The sequence below is a fragment of the Rhinopithecus bieti genome, unplaced genomic scaffold (genome assembly GCF_001698545.2).
Source record: "Rhinopithecus bieti isolate Rb0 unplaced genomic scaffold, ASM169854v2 scaffold_13577, whole genome shotgun sequence".
NCBI lineage: Eukaryota > Metazoa > Chordata > Mammalia > Primates > Cercopithecidae > Rhinopithecus > Rhinopithecus bieti.
This window is the reverse complement of record NW_016807867.1, coordinates 1,799,169-1,821,733: the sequence shown is the minus strand read 5'-3', so window position 1 is coordinate 1,821,733 and position 22,565 is coordinate 1,799,169. Positions and strand designations below refer to the sequence as shown.

The 22,565-nt window shown below is 39.1% G+C and overlaps 1 protein-coding gene across 1 annotated transcript in view; it reads right to left on the bottom strand.

The window, feature by feature from the left end:
* Positions 1-14,454: 14,454 nt before the first annotated feature.
* IMPACT (impact RWD domain protein) overlaps positions 14,455-22,565 on the bottom strand; it is a 31,857-nt gene continuing 23,746 nt past the window's right edge. The window contains 3 exon segments of the mRNA XM_017884021.1: positions 14,455-17,210; positions 18,294-18,428; positions 20,069-20,159. Of these exon segments, the coding sequence (XP_017739510.1) occupies positions 17,142-17,210; positions 18,294-18,428; positions 20,069-20,159 (295 nt within the window). The 3' untranslated portion in view covers positions 14,455-17,141.

Below are 22,565 nucleotides of genomic sequence, written 5' to 3'. Positions count from 1 at the left end.
TATATTTAGCAAAAAAAAAAAAAGTTTCAAAACAAAGACAAAATAAAGGGTTTTTAGATATATGAGAGCCGAAATAATTCACCATCAGCAAACTTGCTCTACAAGAAATGTTAAAGGAAGTTCTTCAAGCAGAAGGAAAATGATGCCAAATGCAAAAATGACTCTATGAAAAGGAAGGAAGAGTAACAGAAATGGAGATTTTCTTGCTGGCCCTCTTAATAGAACATAAATTGCTACAGGGCAGAGAATGCACTTTGTTTCATTTTGTTTTGTTTCTTTTTTGTTTAAGTATGTGCATAAATCATAAATTGATAATTGATTAATGTTTACAAGTTGAGCATAACCATGTAACCACCACCCATACCCTTTTCCAATTACTTAGCCCTCATGGGTAAGCATTATCTGGACATTTAAAAACATAAGTTAATTTTGCACACTTTTATTTTATAAATGTAATTGTACATTCAAAAATTATATAAAATATTTCTTCATATATATTCATTCTACATGATCCACATTTGGTTGATTAAATTATTTAAAAATCTTTACATTCTGCTCTATTATAATTTATTAATGCCATTTGCTTGTAAATTGATTAAAATCAAGATAAAAAGTAATTAATTGTTGTATTAGTCCGTTTTCACACTGCTATAAAGACATACCCAAGACTGGATAATTTATAAAGAAAAGAGGTTTAACTGACCCCCAGTTTCGCATGGCAGGGAGGCCTCAGGAAACTACAGTCATGGTGGAAGGGGAAGCAGGCATGTCTTACACGGCAGCAGGCAAGAGAGAGCATGTGAGTGCACAGTATGGGTATGGGACAGCTGCCCCCATAATCCAATTACTTCCCTCCCTCGACACATGAGGATTACAGTTCAAGATGAGATTTGGGTGGGGACATAGCCAAACCATATTAATTACATTTTCGCTTTCTTAATAATTTCACTGGGGAAAAAACAACTATTCTTTCTCATGTGCCAATCAAAACCTGAGCCAGAAGCTCCTTTACTGGATAATTCCAACTAATATGTATTCATTAGATATCCACTTCAAAAGCAAGACCAGAACCAGATTTTTTTTAAAGGCAAATACCCGAGTTCAGAAGCTACATCTTTTTCAGTTTAAAATTCACTGCCAGAAAGACGCAGTTTCCCACAGGAGAAAGACTCTGAGGAAGCAAGGAGCAAACTGAGATTCTCCCAACCCCTCCCATTCCCCTACCTCAGACTTGAGAGAAACAGAATTTTGGAAAACTTCTTTTTTTTTTTTTTTTTTTCTTTTTTGAGACACAGGCTCATTCTGTCACCCAGACTGGGGTGCAGTGGCACAATCTCAGCTCACTGCAACCTCCACCTCCTGGGTTCAAGCGATTCTCCTGCCTCAGCCTCCTGAGTAGCTGGGATTACAGGTGTGTGTCACCACGCCCGGCTAATTTTTGTATTTTTTGGTAGAGACAGGGTTTCACCGTGTTGGCCAGGCTGGTCTCAAACTCCTGGCCTCAATTGATCTGCCCGCCTCAGCCTCTCAAAGTGTTGTGCTGGGATTACAGGTGTGAGCCACAATGCCCAGCCAATTTCTACCTTTTTAACAGATATAAACTGAAGATTAGTTGGATCTTAGTAAAGTGAACTGATGGCACTCAGTTCACTGCTCACATAGGCAATGACATACAAAATAACATTGTATTCAATGGACTTATATTTATCACTTTCAAAGTCATGGGTTAATAGGAAATTGAAATGAATAACTAAAATGCCTGTTTAAGAAGGTGGGCGTAACAAAGAATCAAATGGCTAGTCTATAAGCCTGCAGCTTGTGTTTTGCAACTGAAGGTGAGGGGAACTAAAGGTGAAGTTCCATTAAGTAAATAATTATATCTGTTGGTGGAATTAGGGCGAAAGAGATAAAGAATGAAACAAGTATTTGCATACGATCTTCCCTACTTCACCTCTATTTTCCTTTTCAACAATGGATCTGGTAGTCCTTGCAACCAGGGCTACCATTAAGAATCCCAAAATCCATGTCAGGCATGGTGGCTCATGCCTGTAATCCCAGCACTTTGTGAGGGCAAGGCAGGCGGATCGCAAGGTCAGATTGAGACCATCCTGGCTAACATGGTGAAACCCCGTCTCTACTAAAAATACAAAATTAGCCAGGCATGGTGGCGTGCACCTGTAATCCCAGCTACTTGGGAGGCTGAGGCAGGAGAATCACTTGAACCCGGGAGGCAGTGAGCTGAGATCACGCTACTGCACTCCAGCCTGGGTGACATAGCGAGACTCCATCTCAAAAAAAAAAAAAAAAAAAAAAAAAGAATCCCAAAATCGTATAATATTCCAAAACAAGGTTATATATATATATTAATTTGAACCTAAATGCAAAAATCCCGAAGAGGTTGATGGCATGGATTATCTGTTCCCTGCACTTTGCCAGGATGGGGCTGACTATGCAAATGTTTTGTTGCTTCGTGGAAGGACGGTACCCTTTCTTCGTATGTATCCAGTGTGATCCCCTACTATTGGGAATGACCCCAAAAGGAAACCCTGGAATATCTCATTTTGCTACCAAAAATATAGGCTAGTCCAGTGACAACCAGTGGGACCTGCTTTAGGGGGAAAGGTTTGGATTTAAATTAACGATACAAGGAAGAAAGGTGAAATTGTTGCTGAGGGAAGGGTAGTTAATAAGTGGATATTACAAAAGGGAAAATCTAATGTAATTTTGGTGCCTTGAGAGACTCTCAGAGCAAAAGAATAATATTCTCTTTTAACTTCCACACAGTGCCCCTTGCAGTATTCAGTTTTCCAAAACCTCTTTCTGAAGGATCAAGAAGTAAGCAGTACAGTAACCAACTCAATGAATGTAACACACACTTCTGAGAGTGGTCTTCGTCCTCAAAATGGATGAGCAGATAGCAGCTCTGACTATAACTATCTGGAACAATACAAATATGGCTATGTCCTTTCGTTTCCATTTCACAGGACAGAGCTATGGTCGAAAACCTGAATTGGGAAAGCAAACTATGGAATATGTATCCAGTTGAATCTGGAAAACACTGATTACCACTAGTCTAAACGAACATTGTGCAACCATTGATTGTGATAATGAAAGTTTAAAGAAGGTACTGGGATATGATGGAAGACGTTCATCTTCAGCGTGTCCCATCTGTCAAAACATTATGTACAAAAATAGCTCTTGTTCCTGTTATTGGGGGTGGAAAGCTATAAAGAGATGGAGGAACAATTGAGATACTTGGATCGCTGAGAAAGGAAAATAATTCAATCTAATTTGCAGGCTCAAGTACTGAGAACGAAAAATCAGGAATTCTATGTGGATGGGTATGGGAAGCATTATGGTATACCCAAACCAAAGTCCATTTAGAGGCCAGGCACAGTGGCTCACGCCTGTAATCCCAGCACTTTGGGAGGCCGAGGCGGGTGGATCACTTGAGGTCTGGGGTTCGAGGCCAGCCTGGCCAACATAGTGAAAGCCAATCTCTACTGAAAATACAAAAATTAGCCAGGCTTGGTGGCACATGCCTGTAATCTCAACTACTCATGTGGCTGAGCCATGAGAATCACTTGAACCCGGGAGGTGGAGGTTGCAGTGAGCCAAGATCATGCCACTGCGCTCCAGCCTGGGTTGCAGAGTGAGACTCCCTCTCAAAAACAAAACATCCATTTAGCAGTGAGTACCACTCATATGGCTTTAGTTTGAGGGAGTCAGCATTGTAGGATCCAAGTTTATTTCCTAATTATAAGAAAGAAGTTAGTACTCAACATCAACAGTGGGTCTGGTGGATCAAACTGCACTGACCTGCTTAATATAAGGGAGACTTCTGAGAATTCAGAGCTAGGCTGAGAGGAATTCATGAAGAAGAATTCCCTTTCAATGAGGAAAGATATTTTGAAGAGGGGGAAGAAAAAAGACTTCTTGTATAAACGGAGAAACTGCAAGACATCCTCCTCCAGGAGGAAAGACAAAGATGGCGACGGAAATGGCAACACAACGCTGGCGGAACGGGTCTTGCGTTAGAGTGCACAGTAAGGCCATATGCCCAGACCAAGTGATGGGAATGGGCTTGCATGTCACACAGCTGGGTTACAAGGTATCTGCATTCAAATGGAGTCTGAGCTATCCCAGACCCAGTGGCCTGGGATTCTCACAGCAGAAGCACAGGGTACGCACTTAGAGGAGGCTGATGTGTTTCCCAATCTAAGACACTGGTAATTGGAGAATACAACATACTGAGGTGCTCCTTAACAACTTTAGTGCCGCACGTGATAGTGTAACTTGTGGGTACTGGACACATTTTAAATAGGACTAGACGACTTCCAATAGGGAATAAATAGGCCCTGTTGGGGACAGGTCTCCTCCTGGGAAAACGCTATCCATCAAACCATATGGCCAGAGAAATGGAATTTGTAAGAGGTTTGGAATCCTAAAATAACAGAGACATGGCCTCTAAGCTCCACTCCCATGAGAAAAGGCAGATTTGTTGGGAGAGACAAAATAATATGTCATTATGTCTGATTTATATTATGCCATGTATTAGAGTACGAAAATATAGAAATCACAGGTAAATTTAATATTGTAGAGGCTAATAAAACTTACAATAATACCGAGGTGGTTGATCAAATGTATTGTGACATTGAATTAAAACCCCCTCACAACACTATCACTATGGAATAAAATTGGCCTGAAGAAGATTTAGACTTGATGAATTATTTTTAGGACTCTCAATCACTCATAGACGCATACCTGAGAGAACAGACAGCTATAAATCAGAGAGGCAAAAGAATTATAAAGTTAGACCAAAATATGAGTAAGTTTGTTCCATTCTGTGCTAGTATTACTGAAGTGTTCAGTTGTCTAAATCCATACCAAACCTTTACTAGGTATCATAGATGTTTGGAATTACGTGCATTTGATTGTCCATGTGATTATGTGATGCTGTAATGCAAGTAATTGCTCTCAAACCAAGAGTTGTCACTTCGTCTTAAAAAGGCCTTGAAGATTGATGGTGGGGGCAGTGAAATATGCTGCAAAGGCTCATTCCAGAAGGCTGAGTTGTTTTGCTGAAGTACCTGCAGACACTGACCCCTGGCCAAGACATGAAATGTACTGATTAATAACATCGGTTTGTAAATGGGTCTGAGGAGTTTTGGGCCAGTTTGTTCTAGCTTTTAGCATTGCTGACTGGTACCAGTGAGACCGATGATTTGCACTTGGTCTTCATGAGCCCCAAGAGGCTCTGTCATTAGGGCTGATGACATAGGAAGAATATGCCTATGTGACCAGAAAGGTACAAGAAACCCCAACTGAGGCTCCATTTTATGCTCCCTGGATTCAGGGTGTTTCATGCACGTCAGTGGTTCCCGGACCAAGAGACGACATACATATGTGTGGCCCTTACAAGGAGAGGATACTGGAGGTCAGGCCTCGGTTCTTCAGACCCCTCTGCTGGTAAAGCAGCCTTTGGCTGAGACAAATTTCCTAACTTTAATGCTGGTGCTAATCTAATAGCCAACGCCATTTAGTAAGTCTCTAGGGAGTTCCAAATTTTACATTTTCCTGTCTTCTTCTGAGCCTTCCAAAGTGTTCCAACCTCTGACTGTTACCCAGTTCCAAAGTCGCTTCCACATTTTCAGTTATCTTTTCAGCAACGCCCCACTCTACTGGTACCAATTTACTGTATTAGTCCATTTTCACATTGCTGATAAAGACATACTCGAGACTGGGCAATTTACTAAAGAAAGATTTAATTGGACTTACAGTTCCACATGGCTGGGGAAGTCTCACAATGATGGTGGAAGGTAAGGAGGAGCAAGTCATGTCTTACACAGATGGCAGGAGGCAAAGAGAGAGAGAGCTTGTGCAGAGGAGCTCATCTTTTTAAAGCAGATGTCATGAGATCATCAGATCTCATTAGACTTATTCACTATCATGAGAACAGCACAGGAAAGACTTCCCTCCATGATTCGATTACCTCCCACCATGTTCCTCCCACAACACACGGGAATTCAAGATGAGATTTGGGTGGGGACACAGCCAAACTGTATCAGCCTCTTTAATAGTCTTGATTAAAAGGGCTTAATCATGACCTTTTGAACATTAAAGTCCATGATTATGTCGTATGATGAACTCCCCTAAGAAGATTACTGATAATAGACAGTTGATGGGGTTTCATTATATGTATTTACTTTTATTTACAGAATTTGAGGGCCAGGCATGATGACTCATGCCTATAATCCCAGCACTTTGGGAGTCTGAGTCGACAGGACTGCTTGAGCCCAGGAGTTCAAGACTAGCCTGGGAAACAAAAGGAGACCCCCATCTCTACAAAAATTTTTAAAATTAGCCAGGCTAATGGTAGTGCACACCTGTGGTCCCAGCTACTCAGGAGGCTGAAGCAGGAAGATTACTCACTGAACTCCAGACTAGGCAATAGACAGAGACCCGCTCTCTCAAAAAATAATAATAATAATAATAATACCATAAGTATTTTAAAATAATAGTTAGAAACATTAGGTGTGACAGAGAAGGAAGGTGGTGGGGGGCGCTGCCACACAAGTTAGAAAACTAGAAAAAGATTTGACACTTAGGCATAAGATTCAATACAGGTAAGTAGATTCAAATAGAGATCTAGAATTCTCTGCAGCTACACCAGTTCTATTTTCACACAAAGTAAGAGAGAATGAAATCTGACCCAAAATGATTCCTCATTATTCTTTTTCCTGAATGCTATCTACCTGGCAGCCAACTTCCGTAAAGAAAATTCCCCATAACCTAAGGCCACAAGGCAAGATCTCCAGGTCTCTCTGGTTGCTTTCTTTTCCCACATGAAATGACAAAAAGTGGTGATTACCACACACAGTAGAGAACCAATCCCTGATCACTTTCTGGGCTGCGTCACTCAGTACCCCTTCATAATCTTATCCACAATGATTGCAGTCATCATGGTTACTTTTGCACCTTATCTGACACTACAGACAAAGTCAGCAATGTATTTATCAGCCTTTCTTTCCTTCCCTCTTCACAGCAAATGCTCTCTAGAGCCTCTGGTTTTAGATGCTGAAATTATAAAATTACATAAAACAACTGCTGTGCTGCTTTTGTAACAGCAAAAGCAACCTTGAAAGTTGACCAGGCCTGGCATGGTGGCTCACGCCTGTAATCCCAGCACTTTGGGAGGCCGAGGCAGGCGGATCACAAAGTCAGGAGTTCCAGCCCAGCCTGGCCAACATGGTAATTTTGTAAAAATACAAAAATTAGCTGGGTGTGGTGGCGGGCGCATGTAGTCCCAGTTACTTGGGAGGCTGAGGCAGGAGAATTGCTTGAACCCGGGAGGCGGAGGTTGCAGTGGACTGAGACTGCGCCATTGCACTCCAGCCTGGGTGAGAGAGCAAGGCTGTGTCTCAAAAAAAAAAAAAAAAAGAAAGTTGACTAAGCATAAACACTTAAAAAACACAAAAAACTAAAAAAACACATAAAAGTTTTTTGAAAAAAAACTTTGTAATTGTGGAAGGTAAAAAAAAAAAAAATCCTAGTGCCCCTTGTTAGTAAATTATTAATGAGTGAGGCATAGAGTGATGGTTGAGGAGAGTGGCAAATGAGTTCCCCTCACTCAGGTTTCCTTAGAAAGATTAGAAATAATTTTCATGCTATCAGAAAAAATCGTAAAAACCCAATTTTAAGTCATGGCTGTCTATATATGTGTGTATTTTATAACATAATTTTTTTTGAGACAGAGTCTTGCTCTGTCATCAGGCTGGAATTCAGTGGTGTGATCTTGGCTCACTGCAACCTCTACCTCTGGGTTTCAAGAAATTCTCATGCCTCAGCCTCCCAAGTAGCTGGGATTACAGGCATGCATCATCACGCCCAGCTAATTTTTGTACTTTCTTAGTAGAGACAGGATTTCACCATGTTGGCCAGGCTGGTCTCAAACTCCTGGGCTCAAGTGATCTACCTGCCTTGACCTCCCTATTATGTTTTGGTTTGTTTGTTTGGTTGGTTTTTTTTTGAGACAGAATCTTACTCTGTTGCCCAGATTGGATTGCAGTGGAGCAATCTGGGCCCACTGCAACCTCCACCTCCCGGGTTCAAGGGATTCTCCCACCTCAGTCTCCCAAGTAGGTGGGATTACGGGTGCCTGCCACCTCACCTGGCTAATTTTTTTGTATTTTTAGTAGAGACGGGTTTCACCATGTTGGCCAGGCTGGTCTTAAACTCCTGACCTCAAGTGATCTGTCCACCTCAGCCTCCCAAAGTGCTGGGATTACAGGTGTGAGCCACTGTGCCCAGCCCTTAAAACACACATTTTTAAAAACTGCAAGTACTATCCTGTACATAAGTCTTCCAGCTGTATAAATGCAGTATTTGTATATATATACATATATTCACGAGTATATGTACATATATATATACACACACACACTGCATTTATATATATATAAAACAGATGTCCATAAGGATTTTGAAAAAATTGTTAAAACCTATAATGACCAGCAGTGGTGGCTCCTACCTGTAGTTCCCAGCACTTTGGGGAGGCAGAGGTATGTGGATAGCTTGAGCCAGGAGTCCAAGACCAGCCTGGGCAACATAGCAAAACCCCGTCTCTACAAAAAAAATACAAACAGTAGCCCCCCAGTAATATATGCAACTATAAATGCATGTACTTGTCTCTTGTTTTCAAAATATTGAAATAAAACCAGAGTAACTTCCCAACATGATTTTTTAAAATAAATTCTTCATTAGAATGTGAATTTAATCATTTTTTTCTATTACATGTGAAATTGTAAAACTAAATGTTTATATAAGCTGTTTTAGATGATTTCAACAAGGAAACTTCTCAGAAATTCATGTTTCAAATATCAGATATATAATTTCAGTATGCTTTTCAATATGTTTTGGGGATTGATTTATAATTTAATTAACAAGGTATTTTATGGGATGCGATTGCTGCAAATTATTCTGGAACATATTGACACAAGAAGTATTCACATCTATGTTTTATAGACCATTGTCCAAGATTGGTGACAATCATAAAGATATGTCTGAGTTTTTTTTTTTTTTTTGAGACGGATGTCGTCGCTCTGGTCGTCGCCCAGGCTGGCGAGTGCAGTGGCCGGATTCTCAGTTCTACTGCAGAGCTTCCGGGCCTCCGGTGGGGGGTTACGCGTCGCCATGTCTCCCTGCCTGCAGCCTCACCCAGCTAGCTGGGCGACTAAAGAGCGCCCCCACCTCGCCTCAGGTAGCTTTTCTTGTATTTTTTTTTTAGTAGAGACGGTTGGTTTCACCATTTAGGCCAGGATGGTCTCCGATCTTCCTGACCTCGATGATCTTCCGCGTCTCGCACCCAGACAGTGCTGCGATACAGGCTTGAGCCATCTCGCGGCGACGGCCGTTTTTGTAGTTTAGTAGAGACGGGTGTTTCAGGCCGTGTTAGCGCAGGATGGCTTCTCGATTCTCCTGTGACCTCGGATCCGTACCGTCTCGACCTCCCCAAAGCGCTGGATTACAGGCTTGAGCCACCGGCCCGCTATCTTGAGTTTGTTTTAACTTTTCACATATAATTCAAATACAATGAAATTCACTCTTTTAAAGTGTACAATTCAGCAGTTTTAGTATATTCATGTATAAGTTTTTATGTGATCATGTTTTCTTAACTATATACTGAAAAGTGGAATTGCTGGGTCAAATGGCAATTGTATGTTTAACTTTTTGAGGAATGCCAAACTGTTTTCTGAAGCAGCTGCAGTGTTTTATTCTCACATAAAAGGCAATGTTACAAGGGTTCCAATTTCTTCACATCCCTGCTAACACTGGTTATTTTGTTTATTGTTATGATTACAATACCCATGCTAGTGGGTGTGAAGTGGTATCTCACCATGGTTTTGATTTGGATTTCCCTAATAAATAACTTTTCATGAGTTTATTGGCTATGAAATAGGAGCACCAAGAAACCCCCATAAATTAAAGCAAGAAAGTTTGACAGATACATTTATGAACGAGTTATTACAACATAGATCTATACCAATGGCTCACCCTGTTATCCAATCTATTGCCAGATTCTAATTTTGCCTCCTAAACATTTTTTAAATCTATCAACATATTTTCAACTCCATTGCCATTATCCTAGTCTAAACTAGGATAATGTTGCTATAACATTCACACGTAAGTTTTTATGTAGACATGCTTTCAATTCTCTTGACTATATAATGAAGAGTGGAATTGCTGTATTTCTGCAATAGCCTCTTATCCACTTTTGTTACTTTTCAATCCATTCTCTACCTAGGAGCCAGAGGTAACTTCCTAAAATACAAATCTGATTGTGTCACTCTTCTGCGAGGTCACAGTGAGCAGACATTGTGCCACTGCACTCCAGCCTGGGTGACAGAGTGAGACTGTCTCAAAATAAAAGAAATTGAGTAGCTGTGACAAACCATACAGCTCACAAAGCCAAAAATATTTATATCTGGATGTTTACAGAAAACATTTGTCAATCCCTGGTTTATGCTTCTTGACTACATCCAGAGTCCTGTCTTGTTTCTCCCTAAGTAGTCTCTCAGTACCAACCCATGGCCTGCTTAGATATGTGTGCTAAGTCTTATATCCTCAATAACTTCCCAGTCCTACAGGATGATTTGTTCTGTCCTGCTGTCTGCCTAGCAGGACAATAGGAAAGACAAATGCAAAGATGACATTTGCAAACAAGGGTCATCAATGACAGCCACCTAATTCCTTCATAAGCTTTGCACAACTTGGTACAGAAGAGAGGTAACTTGCCCAAGCTTGCAAGGCTAGTAAAAAGCAGACACAAGATTCAAATCCAAGTCAGATTTCAGAGACCTGGCTCTTAAATATTATACTATATTGTCTCCCTACAGGAGGCTATGAACTTGGTAACCCCAATGTCAACTTAGAATTCTAGGTACTGGCTGGGCATGATGGCTCACGCCTGTAATCCCAGCACTTTGGGAGGCCGAGGAGGGTAGATCACCTGAGGTCAGGAGTTTGAGACCAGCCTGGCCAGCATGATGAATCCCCGTCTCTACTAAAAATGCAAAAATTAGCCGGGCATGGTGGCATGCCACTGTAATCCCAGCTACTTGGGAGGTTGAGGTGGGAGAATTTTTGAATCCAGTAGGCAGAGGCTACAGTGAGCCAAGATGGTGCCACTGCACTCCAGCCTGGGCGACAGGGTGAGACCCCGTCTTAAAAAAGAATTCTAGGTACTGTTAAAATCCTCAGAAATAGCTTATCTCAAATACAAGGTATGACTTTATCAAATCCTTATCATATACTAAGCACCACATCATATACTTAATCCCCATAACTAACCTAGACAGGGAGGAATTATAACCCACATTTTTACAAATAAGAAAATTAAGGGCAGGCTGGGCATGGTGGCTCACGCCTGTAATCCCAGCACTTTGGGAGGCCAAGGTGGGTAGATCACCTGAGGTCAAGAGTTCGAGACCAGCCCGACCAACAAGATGAAACCCCATCTCTACTAAAAACACAAAAATTAGCTGGGTGTGGTGGCAGGCGCCTGTAGTCCCAGCTACTCAAGAATTGCTTGAACCTGGGAGGCAGAGGTTGCAGTTAGCCGAAATTGTGCTACTGCACTCCAGCCTGGGCAACAGAGAGACAGACTCCATCTCAAAAAAAAAAAAAAAAAAAAAGGAAATTAAGGGCAAAAAGAAAGCTGAAGTTCCCTGATAAATCCACAGACAAGTATACCAGTGGGATGGTGATAAAGTGTTGAAATTTACAGATTAGGTCCTAAGACATGCAAAACTGTAACCTTCTCTGTCTGTATTTGAACAAAACTTGGTAACAAACACTCATCTTTCTATTGCTGGGAGAAAAAATGTTAGTTTCAGATTACTCAGTCACTTCAGGTACAAAATGTAACCAAATATATTCAATTTTATTAGTCATCAGGGAAATACAAATTAAAACCACAAAGTGATGCCATTAGACACCACACAGCATGACGAAAATGAAAATGGTAATGCCAAATGTACATGTGCGGCAACTAGAACTCTCATTCATTTACTGGCAGACGTGTAAACTGGTATAATGATTTTGGAAAACTGCTTGGCAGAATGAGGGATGTCCTGGAGCCGGCTTGTACTAGCTCACAGAAGCAACTGTTAAATTTTTAGCTATTTTGTAAGCCAACTGAATTCACTTTGGCAGCTTGAAACTGGAGAGAATGGGAGTATTTACACATGGAAACTTGTCAAACATTACAAATCAGCACCTAGCCCAGCACACACCTGGGCAGAATATACCAAATCTCCACATATACATATCCTAATGCCCAGCAAATTCATTCTTGGGTATAAACCCTATAGAAATGTGTACATATGTTCACCAACAGCCATGTACAGAAATGTTGATAGCAGCACTAATTGTAATAGCTTCAAACTGGAAACCCAAATATCCATAAATAGAATTGGTAAATAAATTGTCACATTCATTTGATGGAATACCATGCAGTGATAAGAATGAAAGAATTAGGCCACACACAGGCTGGTGTCACACTTGTAATCCCAGTGCTCTGGCAGGCTGAGGTAGGATTGCCTGAGCTCAGGAGTTTGGGGCTAAAGTAAGCTATGATTGTGCCACTGCACTCCAGCCTGGGTGACAGAGTGACTCTCCAACTCTTAAAAAAACAAAAAACGAATGAAAGAACTTTTGCTACACACAACCCAGATGAGTTTCACAAACAAAATGTTAGAAAAGGAGTCAAAACAAGGGTACTATATAATTCCACTTACTTAACAGGCAAAACAGACCAAACTCATCTCTGGTATCAGAAATTAGGGAAGTGGTTACTTGGCAGGGAGGAGAGCAGATAACGACCAGTAGAGACACAAGGGGATTGTGAGGTGTTGGTGTTGTCCTTTGTCAGTCTACGTGCTGACTACATAGTTGTGTTTACTTTGTGAATATTTATCAGTAAAAAGTTCAATCTGGCCAGGCATGGTGGCTCACGCCTGTAATCCCAGCACTTTGGAAGGCCAAGACAGGCAAATCACTTGAGCTCAGGAGATAAGAGACCAGCCTGGGCAACACAGTGAAACCCCACCTCTACAAAACATAGAAAAATTCGCCTGGTGTGGTAGCGTGCACCTGTAGTCCCAGTTACTCGGGATGTTGAGGTGGGAGGATCGCTTGAGCCAGGGACGTCAAAGCTGCAGTGAGACATGATCAGGCCACCGCACTCTAGCCTGGGCAACAGAGCAAGACCCTGTCTCAAAAAAAAAAGTTCAATTTAAAAAAAACTAGTCACTTCCATAACTGGACATCCATAAGTAAAAAACAAAACAAAACAAAAAAACTTTGACTTTAATCTCACACCTTATGTAAAAACTGAAATGGAAAATAGATCTAAATGAAAAACATAAAATGATATAACTTTAAAAACAGAAGAAAATCTAGACCTAAGGTTAGGAAAAGTCCTTAGACGTTGGATCAAAAAGAATGATCCAAAAAAGAGGAAAAAAAAGATAATTAGATCACATCAAAATTAACAACTTTACTCTGCAAAATACACTAAGAGAATGAAAAGACAAGCCACACACTGGGAGAAAATATTTGGAAATCACTTATCTGACAAAGGAATTGTAATCAAACTATATTTCCTGGATTTGAAATTTTACTATAGTTATGTTACTGTTAGGGGAGGCTCAGTGATGGGTACACAGGACCTACTATTTTTATAACTTCTTGTGAGGCTACAATTATTTCAAGGCAAAAGGTTATTATTATTATTATTTTTGAGATGGAGTTTCGCTCTTGTTGCCAGGCTGGAAATGGCATGATCTTGGCTCACTGCAACCTCCGCCTCCCGGGTTCAAGTGATTCTCCTGCCTCAGCCCCCCTGGAGTAGCTGGGATTACAGGTGTCCAACACCACATCCAGCTAATTTTTTTTGTATTTTTAGTAGAGACAGGTTTGACCGTGTTGGTCAGCCTGGTCTCAACCTCCTGACCTCAAGTGATCAGCCTGCCTCAGCCACCCAAAGTGCTGGGATTACAGGCGTCAGACACTGCCTGGCCAAAAAGTTTATTTTTTTAGAAAGAATCTTGGGAGTTATCAAGCAAACTGCCTATTTTTTCCCATCTTTGGCTAGTATTAAGTATATTCCAACACAGTATTAATGGAGCAATCACTGACAACACTTTCCTGGAGGACAATCTGACTCAACTAATCAAAAGCTATTAGAATGTACAAACCTTGACCAAGAAATTCCATATCTAGGAGCTTTTCCTAAAGAAATAATAAAAGATAACAAAAATCTGCAAATGATGTAGGTTTTCACAGTTGTTTATAGCACTGAAAAGTTGAAAGAAACTTAAAAATTGGAAATAAGTGGAGGACTAGTTAGTATAATATGAAATACTGAGAAGACAGAATACAATGCAGCCATAAGAAATGTAAGCCATAGAAGAATATTTATTGACATGGAAAATGTTAACAATATACTTCTATATGAAATATGTAGGCTACAAAACAGTATATACAGTTTAATACCATTTTTATGGAAAGAAAATAGCTATATAAAATCATGCATAAGAAAAAAATAATGTAAGGATGTACATATCAAATATTAATAATAATGCCTATCTCTGGATAGTGGAATCAGAGGTGATTATGTAATTTTCCCCCAAAATTTTCCTGTCCTCCAAACAGTATATGCTTCATGCTATTATTTCTTGGTTGTAATTAGTGTGATATAATTCTTTTCAGAAAGGCTCTGTTTCATCATATATACCTCAAAGCATACTTTTGATGCAGTTTCTGCAATTCCCATCTAAAAAGTAGTTAATACTTGCTTTTATATTCTGGCATACGGAGACTATTTGTAATTAATACACTATAAAATATGTCAAAGCAGGCCAGGCATGGTGGCTCACACCTATAATTCCAACACCTTGGCAGGAAGATCGCTTGAGGCCAGGAGTTCAAGACAAGCCTGGGCAACATAGTAAGACCCTATCTTTACAAAAAATTTTAAAAATTAGCCAGGTATGGTAGCACATGCCTGTAATCCCAGCTACTTGAAAGGCTGAAAGGTCAAGGCCGCAGTGAGCCATGATCATGCCACTGCACTCCAGCCTCAGATCTAGACAGAGCAAGATTTCATCTCTAAAAAAAAAATTTTAAATAAAGCAAAATATGCCATAGCATAGATCTCATTGTAGAAAATTATTATACGAAGAACTGAAAATCTCCTAATCAAGACAAAATTTTAAATAGAGGGAAAAAATACTATCTATCATTAATTCAAGTTTCCATTAAGAGTAGAGTGTGAAATAGCTCTGAGTTCAGAACTGAAGAATTTTGCATCTCTCCCTCTTACCAGTCAATTGACTTTAGGTAAAGAATACTAGAGTTTTTTAGTTAGTAAAATATAGTTAACAATTCTGTATAAAGGAGCAAAATAACTTTCTCATTGTTTTCTATCTCCCTTCATAGGTCTGACATGTTGAAATTGTGAAATTATTTAATGTTAATAGTTTTTAACTTCTTTAATTATGTAAAATAAATAACTTTTAAAAGTATTTTAACAGTTAAAACACAAAACACACTTTTCATGGAACCTGAGGTTTAAGTGTTCCAAACACAAAAAGGTCATTCTCTGATGACTCTTGATAACATACAACATAAAATATAGTTATAACAAATATAATTTAGAATTTATATATCAGAACCCATCCAGGTGTAAAGTTATTTACTATAACCTTACTAAAAATACCAACAGTAAGGATGTTGAATCTTTTAAAGGTAAAACATCAGAGAAAAGAGAAAAAGACCTGTTTGTCCAATGCTCTGTGCTTTCCCTGCTCTAGCACCATCCCAAAGTTGTCTCCTAACTTCTGTTCCCTCCCTGGGAAGGGAAGTCCAGGCAAATCTGTGATCAGTTAATAACTTTTAACAACTGTTCGCCATTACATCTGAAAGCAAGCAGTTAATCACTTATTGTCATATCTCAAAGGTAAATTTCATTGTCTAAATGCCTAGAGGTAACGGGAAGATGAACAAAACATAAAGGTTTGATGAATAGAGGGAAAAAAATGGGTGGGAGGGTTGTTTCTGTTTTTCCAATGAAAAGGTTTGCTCCTTCTCTCTACAAAATCTTGGAACTGAGAAAGCTGTCTGGAGCGCACATGGGAAGCATGCATCAAATTGATGTAACTACACAACACACTCCACCCTACACCAGGGTCATTCTGCCACCTCTATCCCACTCTACAAATGTCCCATTCACCACAGCCTAGCTTCTATCACAGTTCTAATTCCTCAGTGAAGATCACAAGAAAGGTACTTCCAGGTTGTTATAAGAAATGAGAATGTTACACCAACACATTTCTGGGGTGGAAGGAGACTACCGACACGCCATAGTTATTGCTTACATCACAATTAAACAAAAAAAGCAGAGACTAGAAAATCACTTTCTGAAATTTCACAATCACCAATTTGCAACAGAAATTGAGGCATAATATTTATGCTAACAAATATGTTGGATGAATTATCACCTCAGCACATAACTGCAGATGGATACTCCTGAATTTTCACTTAATCCATTACTCAATGATGAACACTATAAAATGAAAGGTGACATACTTACGAACTAAAATCACAAGAAGAAACTCTCCAAGATCAATCATAAATGAGCTCCTATTCCAGTAAGCCATAAAGAGCAGTAAAAGGCAATATTCATTTAACAGTACAAGAATCTCGATGACAAGAAATCAGGTATTTATATTCCTCTAGAGACGCTTCTTCTCCACCTAACAAAGGCACTTGACATGCACTGAAATGGACAGTTAATTCAGGTACTGCCCTGGGCAACTGTTACCTTCCTAAAATTAGATGAAGTGGTGATTAAGTTCAAATTAGTTCTCCCAAATAAGTCTGAAACACACATGAATAGATCATAAGTTCTCTATTTTTGGCAGATGATATAACCAAAGAAGGAAAGCTAATGCTGGTATCCATGCTGAATTGGCTGACTTGAGCAGTCAAGGATACTCTCTCTGCACAATATATTCCTTGATGACTACGGAATGTATATATAATTATAGGCAAATTAACCTTTCCTATAGTTTCAGGTATTAATGTTCATTCTTCTTCTTGTCTTTTCTTACTTTTTTGTTCTTTCCCAAAGACTTAGATGACTCCTCCTGAAAAAGACACAAATCAGTGCAGCATCTCTTCATTTACATAAAGACTAAAACTTAAATCTAATCACTTAGAAAATATTTATATATACACATTCTACATATATTCATACATCTATGTATGTACATATGTTATAGTGAGGGTATAATCACTTTCATATGTGTCATTTCTGTGTTTTGCAGGGTACTTTCACTTATAGGCTAATTTTAAACAATCAAGAATAATCAAGGAAACCTTATTTATCTAGTAGATTTATGTTTGAATAATTTCAATATTATTTCTTCTATTGTCCCACTTTCCCAAGGCAGTAAAATTTAAATAAGGCAGATATGAACATAACTAAAATATGAAACAAAATAAACTCAAAGTATAAAGGAAGAGGCCCAGGCACGGTGGCTCATGCCTGTAATCCCAGCACTTTGGAAGGCTGAGATGGGCGGATCACGAGGTCGGGAGATCGAGACCATCCTGGCTAACATGGTGAAACCCCATCTCTACTAAAAACACAAAAAAATTAGCCAGGTGTGGTGGCGGGAGCCTGTAGTCCCAGCTAATCGGGAGGCTGAGGCAGGAGAATGGCGTCAACCCAGGAGGCGGAGGTTGCAGTGAGTCGAGATCGTGCCACTATACTCCAGCCTGGGCAACACAGCGAGACTCCGTCTCAAAAAAAAAAAAGAAAAAAGGAAGAAAGCATCTAAAGGTATGCCGGTGGAGGGGGAGATGCTTTGACACTAACGGAGAATTTCAGAATTGTATAGATGTTTAAAGAACATCTAGTCTGATATAATATCAGCTACAACCACTCTGGGGCTCAATTTTAGGGGTGGAACCTAGTTGGTCTTAAAAGGTTTTTCTAATTATAAAATTTTATGAACCTATGAAATCAAGGTGCGAAGGGATGAAGTGAGCTGTCCAAAGTCACGTGACTGGCCAGACACACTGTTTAGAGTCTAGGTCTCCAGATTCTTAGTCCAAAGGTTTTATCAATTCACCACCCACATTCTGATTCATTCTCTTCTGTCTTTTTAAAAAATTCCCAGGCAGTGATAAGAAATTCTCTAGATATAGTATGAGGAGCCACTTACAGGTGAATTTGTGTAGTTCTTTTCCACTAGTATGTTTCTGGCACAGTTGTTGATATGTTTAAAGCGATCTGGTCCTAGCAGAATCCCTCCATACCAGCGTGATACTACCACCATGACATTCTTCACATTCAAAATCTGTTATTTTTTGGAAGCATAATTAGATACATAGACAGACATGTACAAACATGAGTTTTAAAAAAGGAGAAAGAAATAACCCATATATAAAATTGCACATAAAATTTCCCAGTGACTTTAATGGTAGAGTCATATGAGTAGGCACTGAGTGAGATTATTAACAATTCAGGCAGTGAAATGAAAGAACAGAAGGGAATCTGGAAAACCATCACTTGTGTGTTTCACAAATGTCCTCAAATCCCCAAATTTGGGGCAACTGGACAGAGTGAAGGGGAGACCATGCAGGTAGGATTCTAGTTCCTGGTGACTTCAACCAGAACAGATAAATTTAGGCAGCATTTTACCACTAGGCCAAATAACAACAACAACAAACACCCTGCTTCTGAACAAAGCTACAGGCGCTGCACGAGGCATCAATCCCTGGGGCTACTAGTAAGGTTTTCATCAGTTGAGATCTAGATCAGTCTCGCTCTGTCACCCAGGCTGGAGTGCAGTGGGGCAATCTTGGCTCACTGCAACCTCCGCCTCCTGGGCTCAAGTGATCCTCCCACCTCAGCCTCCCAAGTAGCTGGGACCTACAGGTGCATGCACCACCATGCCCGGCTAATTTTTGTGTTTTTTTGGTAGAGACAGGGTTTCACCATGTTGCCCAGGCTGGTTTCGAACTCCTGGGCTCAAGTGATCTCCCCGCCTTGGCTTCCCAAAGTGCTAGGATTACAGGCGTAAGCCACCATGCCTGGCTGTCTTCATCAGTTTGACATCTGTCAAATGCTGCCCTTAATGTGAAGCCGGCCAGTTTACAGGCCTGCCTCACAAACACAGTTCCTATTCAAGGGAAAGGCCTTGTTAGAAAATAAACCTTCACATACAAGAGCAGAAAAAACCAAGTAACTACCTTAGGAAAAAAACAATCCAATCTTAAAATTAATAAACAATAAATGATCACCAGACAGATGAAGAAAATCCAGCAGCATGAAAGAGAAAGGACAAGATAAACAAACTAAAATGGACCAGGAAGAATTTTTTTAGGGGTGAGAACATCTTAAAAAAGAAACTCTAATTAATATAATCGGAGAAATTCTAGAAGATATTGGAGCCATAAAACAGAACAGGATATTCTTAAAAAGGAAAAACAGAAAGCAAGAAAGAACTCTTAAAAATTAAATATATGGTTGCTAAAAAAAATTTTAAATTCAACAGAAATTTTGGACAACAGTCAAGAAAATGTCTCAGAATATAAAGACAATGAGATGGACAACTTAATTCAAAAAAAAAAAAAAATTCTGGATCTATCCAGAGGTTCCAATATCCAACTTACAGGAGTTCCATAAAGAAAGAATAGGAAAAATAAAGAGAAGGAAATTGTCAAAAAAACAAAGAGTGTCCCCAAAGTTGAAGACAATCTTCTATTGTCTGTATCTTGAAAGCACAGCACTTCTTATTAATTATTTGCTTTCTGTCCCACATCCACTGGTTAAAATTTTCATTCAATCAATATTTTAACATCAACTACTAATTAAATCAAACATATCTTATATTACATAGTTCAACTGACTTAGCTATTATTAAATGGAGCTCTGTTTTATTGAGAAATTTTATGGCTTGTACAGAACAGGACTGATAGTTTAACTTACACCTACCTCCATGAGATGAAGAAGACGCCCACCAGCTGCTGTTTCCCCATCATCCTCACAATCCTGTAAGAAGGTCTGTTTATCCTCACAATATATTCTGCAAATACAGGTAACAGCATTACACTTTGAACCTAAAATATTATAATAAAAGTTATTCCTCAATATTTGTGATCATTTTGATTACTTCCAAAATTGGCATATTCATTTTTTTAAATCCTTCTTGAAATATGTATTATATTAGATATATTTTCACTGATGGCTTACTATCCAGTATGTTTGCCTTTTTATATACTTGGGAAAGCTAGAAATCAAAGGCATCTCCTTTATATCAGAAAAGTTGCTATTATGTGAATTTATACATGTGACATTCCCCTTACTTCATTTAACCTTGAAGCTACCGAGAGCAATCATTGAAAAACATTTATTGAGAATATACTGTATAGAAGCAACACGTACTATGACATATTACAAAAGAAGTAAGTGGCATGCATCTGTCTTCAAAGAGCCTTAAGATGTAGTGAAACAAAAAGCATATAAAAAAAGATGAAGGCAACAAAACCAACATAAGGTAATATTTTATACTTTCCTCTCATCTTATTGCAGCCATCAAGCATTTCTCTATTTTCTTCTAAGAATGCAAAGATTTAAATTTTCCTCTGGATGGTTACTAATATTAGAGACAAGTCATGGTATTTTTATCCACTTAAACTATCTAGAAAGTTATATTTGAAATAATAATGTAGGCCTACAATACAGTAAAATAAGCTTGGCAAATAAGTGCTAGAGATTGAAAAAAAAAAATAGTGTCAGTTACAGTATGCCATCTGGTGGATTTCTTAGGGCCCCACAATGGTATCATGTGGAACTGGGCAAATGTTGTAAAGACATCTCCCCAGCTCTGGCCATAAAAAGCTGTAAACTTTTAATGTAAATACTAAAAGCTATAAAAGCCCATCTACACACCTAAGTCAATTATGTTATCTTACAGCCGTCACATTCATTCATTCACTCATCCTTCCTTCCCTCCATCCATCCACCCACTCAATATTTACTGACCACCTACTATGAACATTAAAGTTAAAATACTATGAGTGCCTTTTTTCTTTTTTCACATAGCTTAGATATAAGATTGTTGAAGCTGTAGCCACAGCCATGGAGGAGTCAAATAAAGAAAACAAATGAAATTGGATTATCAAATTTAGCTTTATCACTTAACTATGGGATCTTGAAAAGCTAACCTTTCTACAGTGGTAGAATTGCTAACTAACCAGAGTTAATGTACATAAAGTTTTGGCACAGAGTAGGCACTCAAAAAACAGGTAGAATAAATGAACATTACAATTTTTACAGCCCATTCCAATGACTGAGAGTAGTCTAATTCCTCATTTTCCTATTGAAGGTCATAACTGATTAAGAAAACATTAAAATTCTGTCCAGTGATACTCTATTAAGAGGGGAATTACACTACAAATAATTGTTTGTAAGTAAGTTTTGGCACTTAAAGAGATGTGAAATTAGTAATATTAAGAACTCACCTACTCAAAATGATGAGTTTTTGAGTTTCAATTTCAGATAGCCTAGATTCTACAAACAGTCTCAATCACATTTTAAATTTATACCAAGTCCCTGTGTCCTGATTTATTTTAGGCCTAAACTATGTTCTTTTAAAGTCTTATAAATTTGCGTTTTTCAAATGCCCTTCATCTCTTCACTTACAAGTCAGCAAAGATGCATATAAAAACCTGAATTCTCAAAGCCGAAACTCATGTCGTAAAAGAAATACTCTTTCTTACTTCACTGCTTATGGGAGCATAAATTGGTTTTAAAAACCTTTGGGCTCACACCTGTAAATCCTAACACTTTGGGAGGCCGAGGTGGGCAGAACACTTGAACTCAGGAGTTTGGGGCCAGCCTGGGCAACATGGCGGAACTCTTGTCTCTACAAAAAATATACAAATTATGCCGGGCATGGTGGCTCGCGCCTATAGTCCCAGCTAACTTTGGAGGCTGAGGTGGGAGGATTGCTTGAGCCAAGATTGCACCCCTGTGCTCCAGCCTGGGCAACAGAGGGAGACCCTGTCTCAAAAACCAAACCAAAACAAAATGAAACCTTTGCAAGAAATTTGGCTATATATCAATAGTTTCAAAATTGCTCACACTTTTTGAAAATTCTACTTCTAAGAATTCTTTCTTCCTTTTAGTATAGTCCCATTTCATTTCAAAAAAGAATCTCAAGCAACCAGAACCTATCCTGAGAAAATAACCTAAAAAGTATACAGAGCTGTTCCCTGGACCACTCTTTATAATCGTGAAAACATGAAAACTAAGAGGAAATGAATGGTTAAATTGTAGTGTGGCACCTCAGATATTATACAGCCACTAAACGGTAGTTATCAAGCAGTTACAACAACACGAAAAGGTGCTTTTGTTTAATTAAGAAAAAAACAGGATACAAGGGTAAAGCACTGAGAAAAAATAACCTTTGCATAGAAAAAAAACAAAA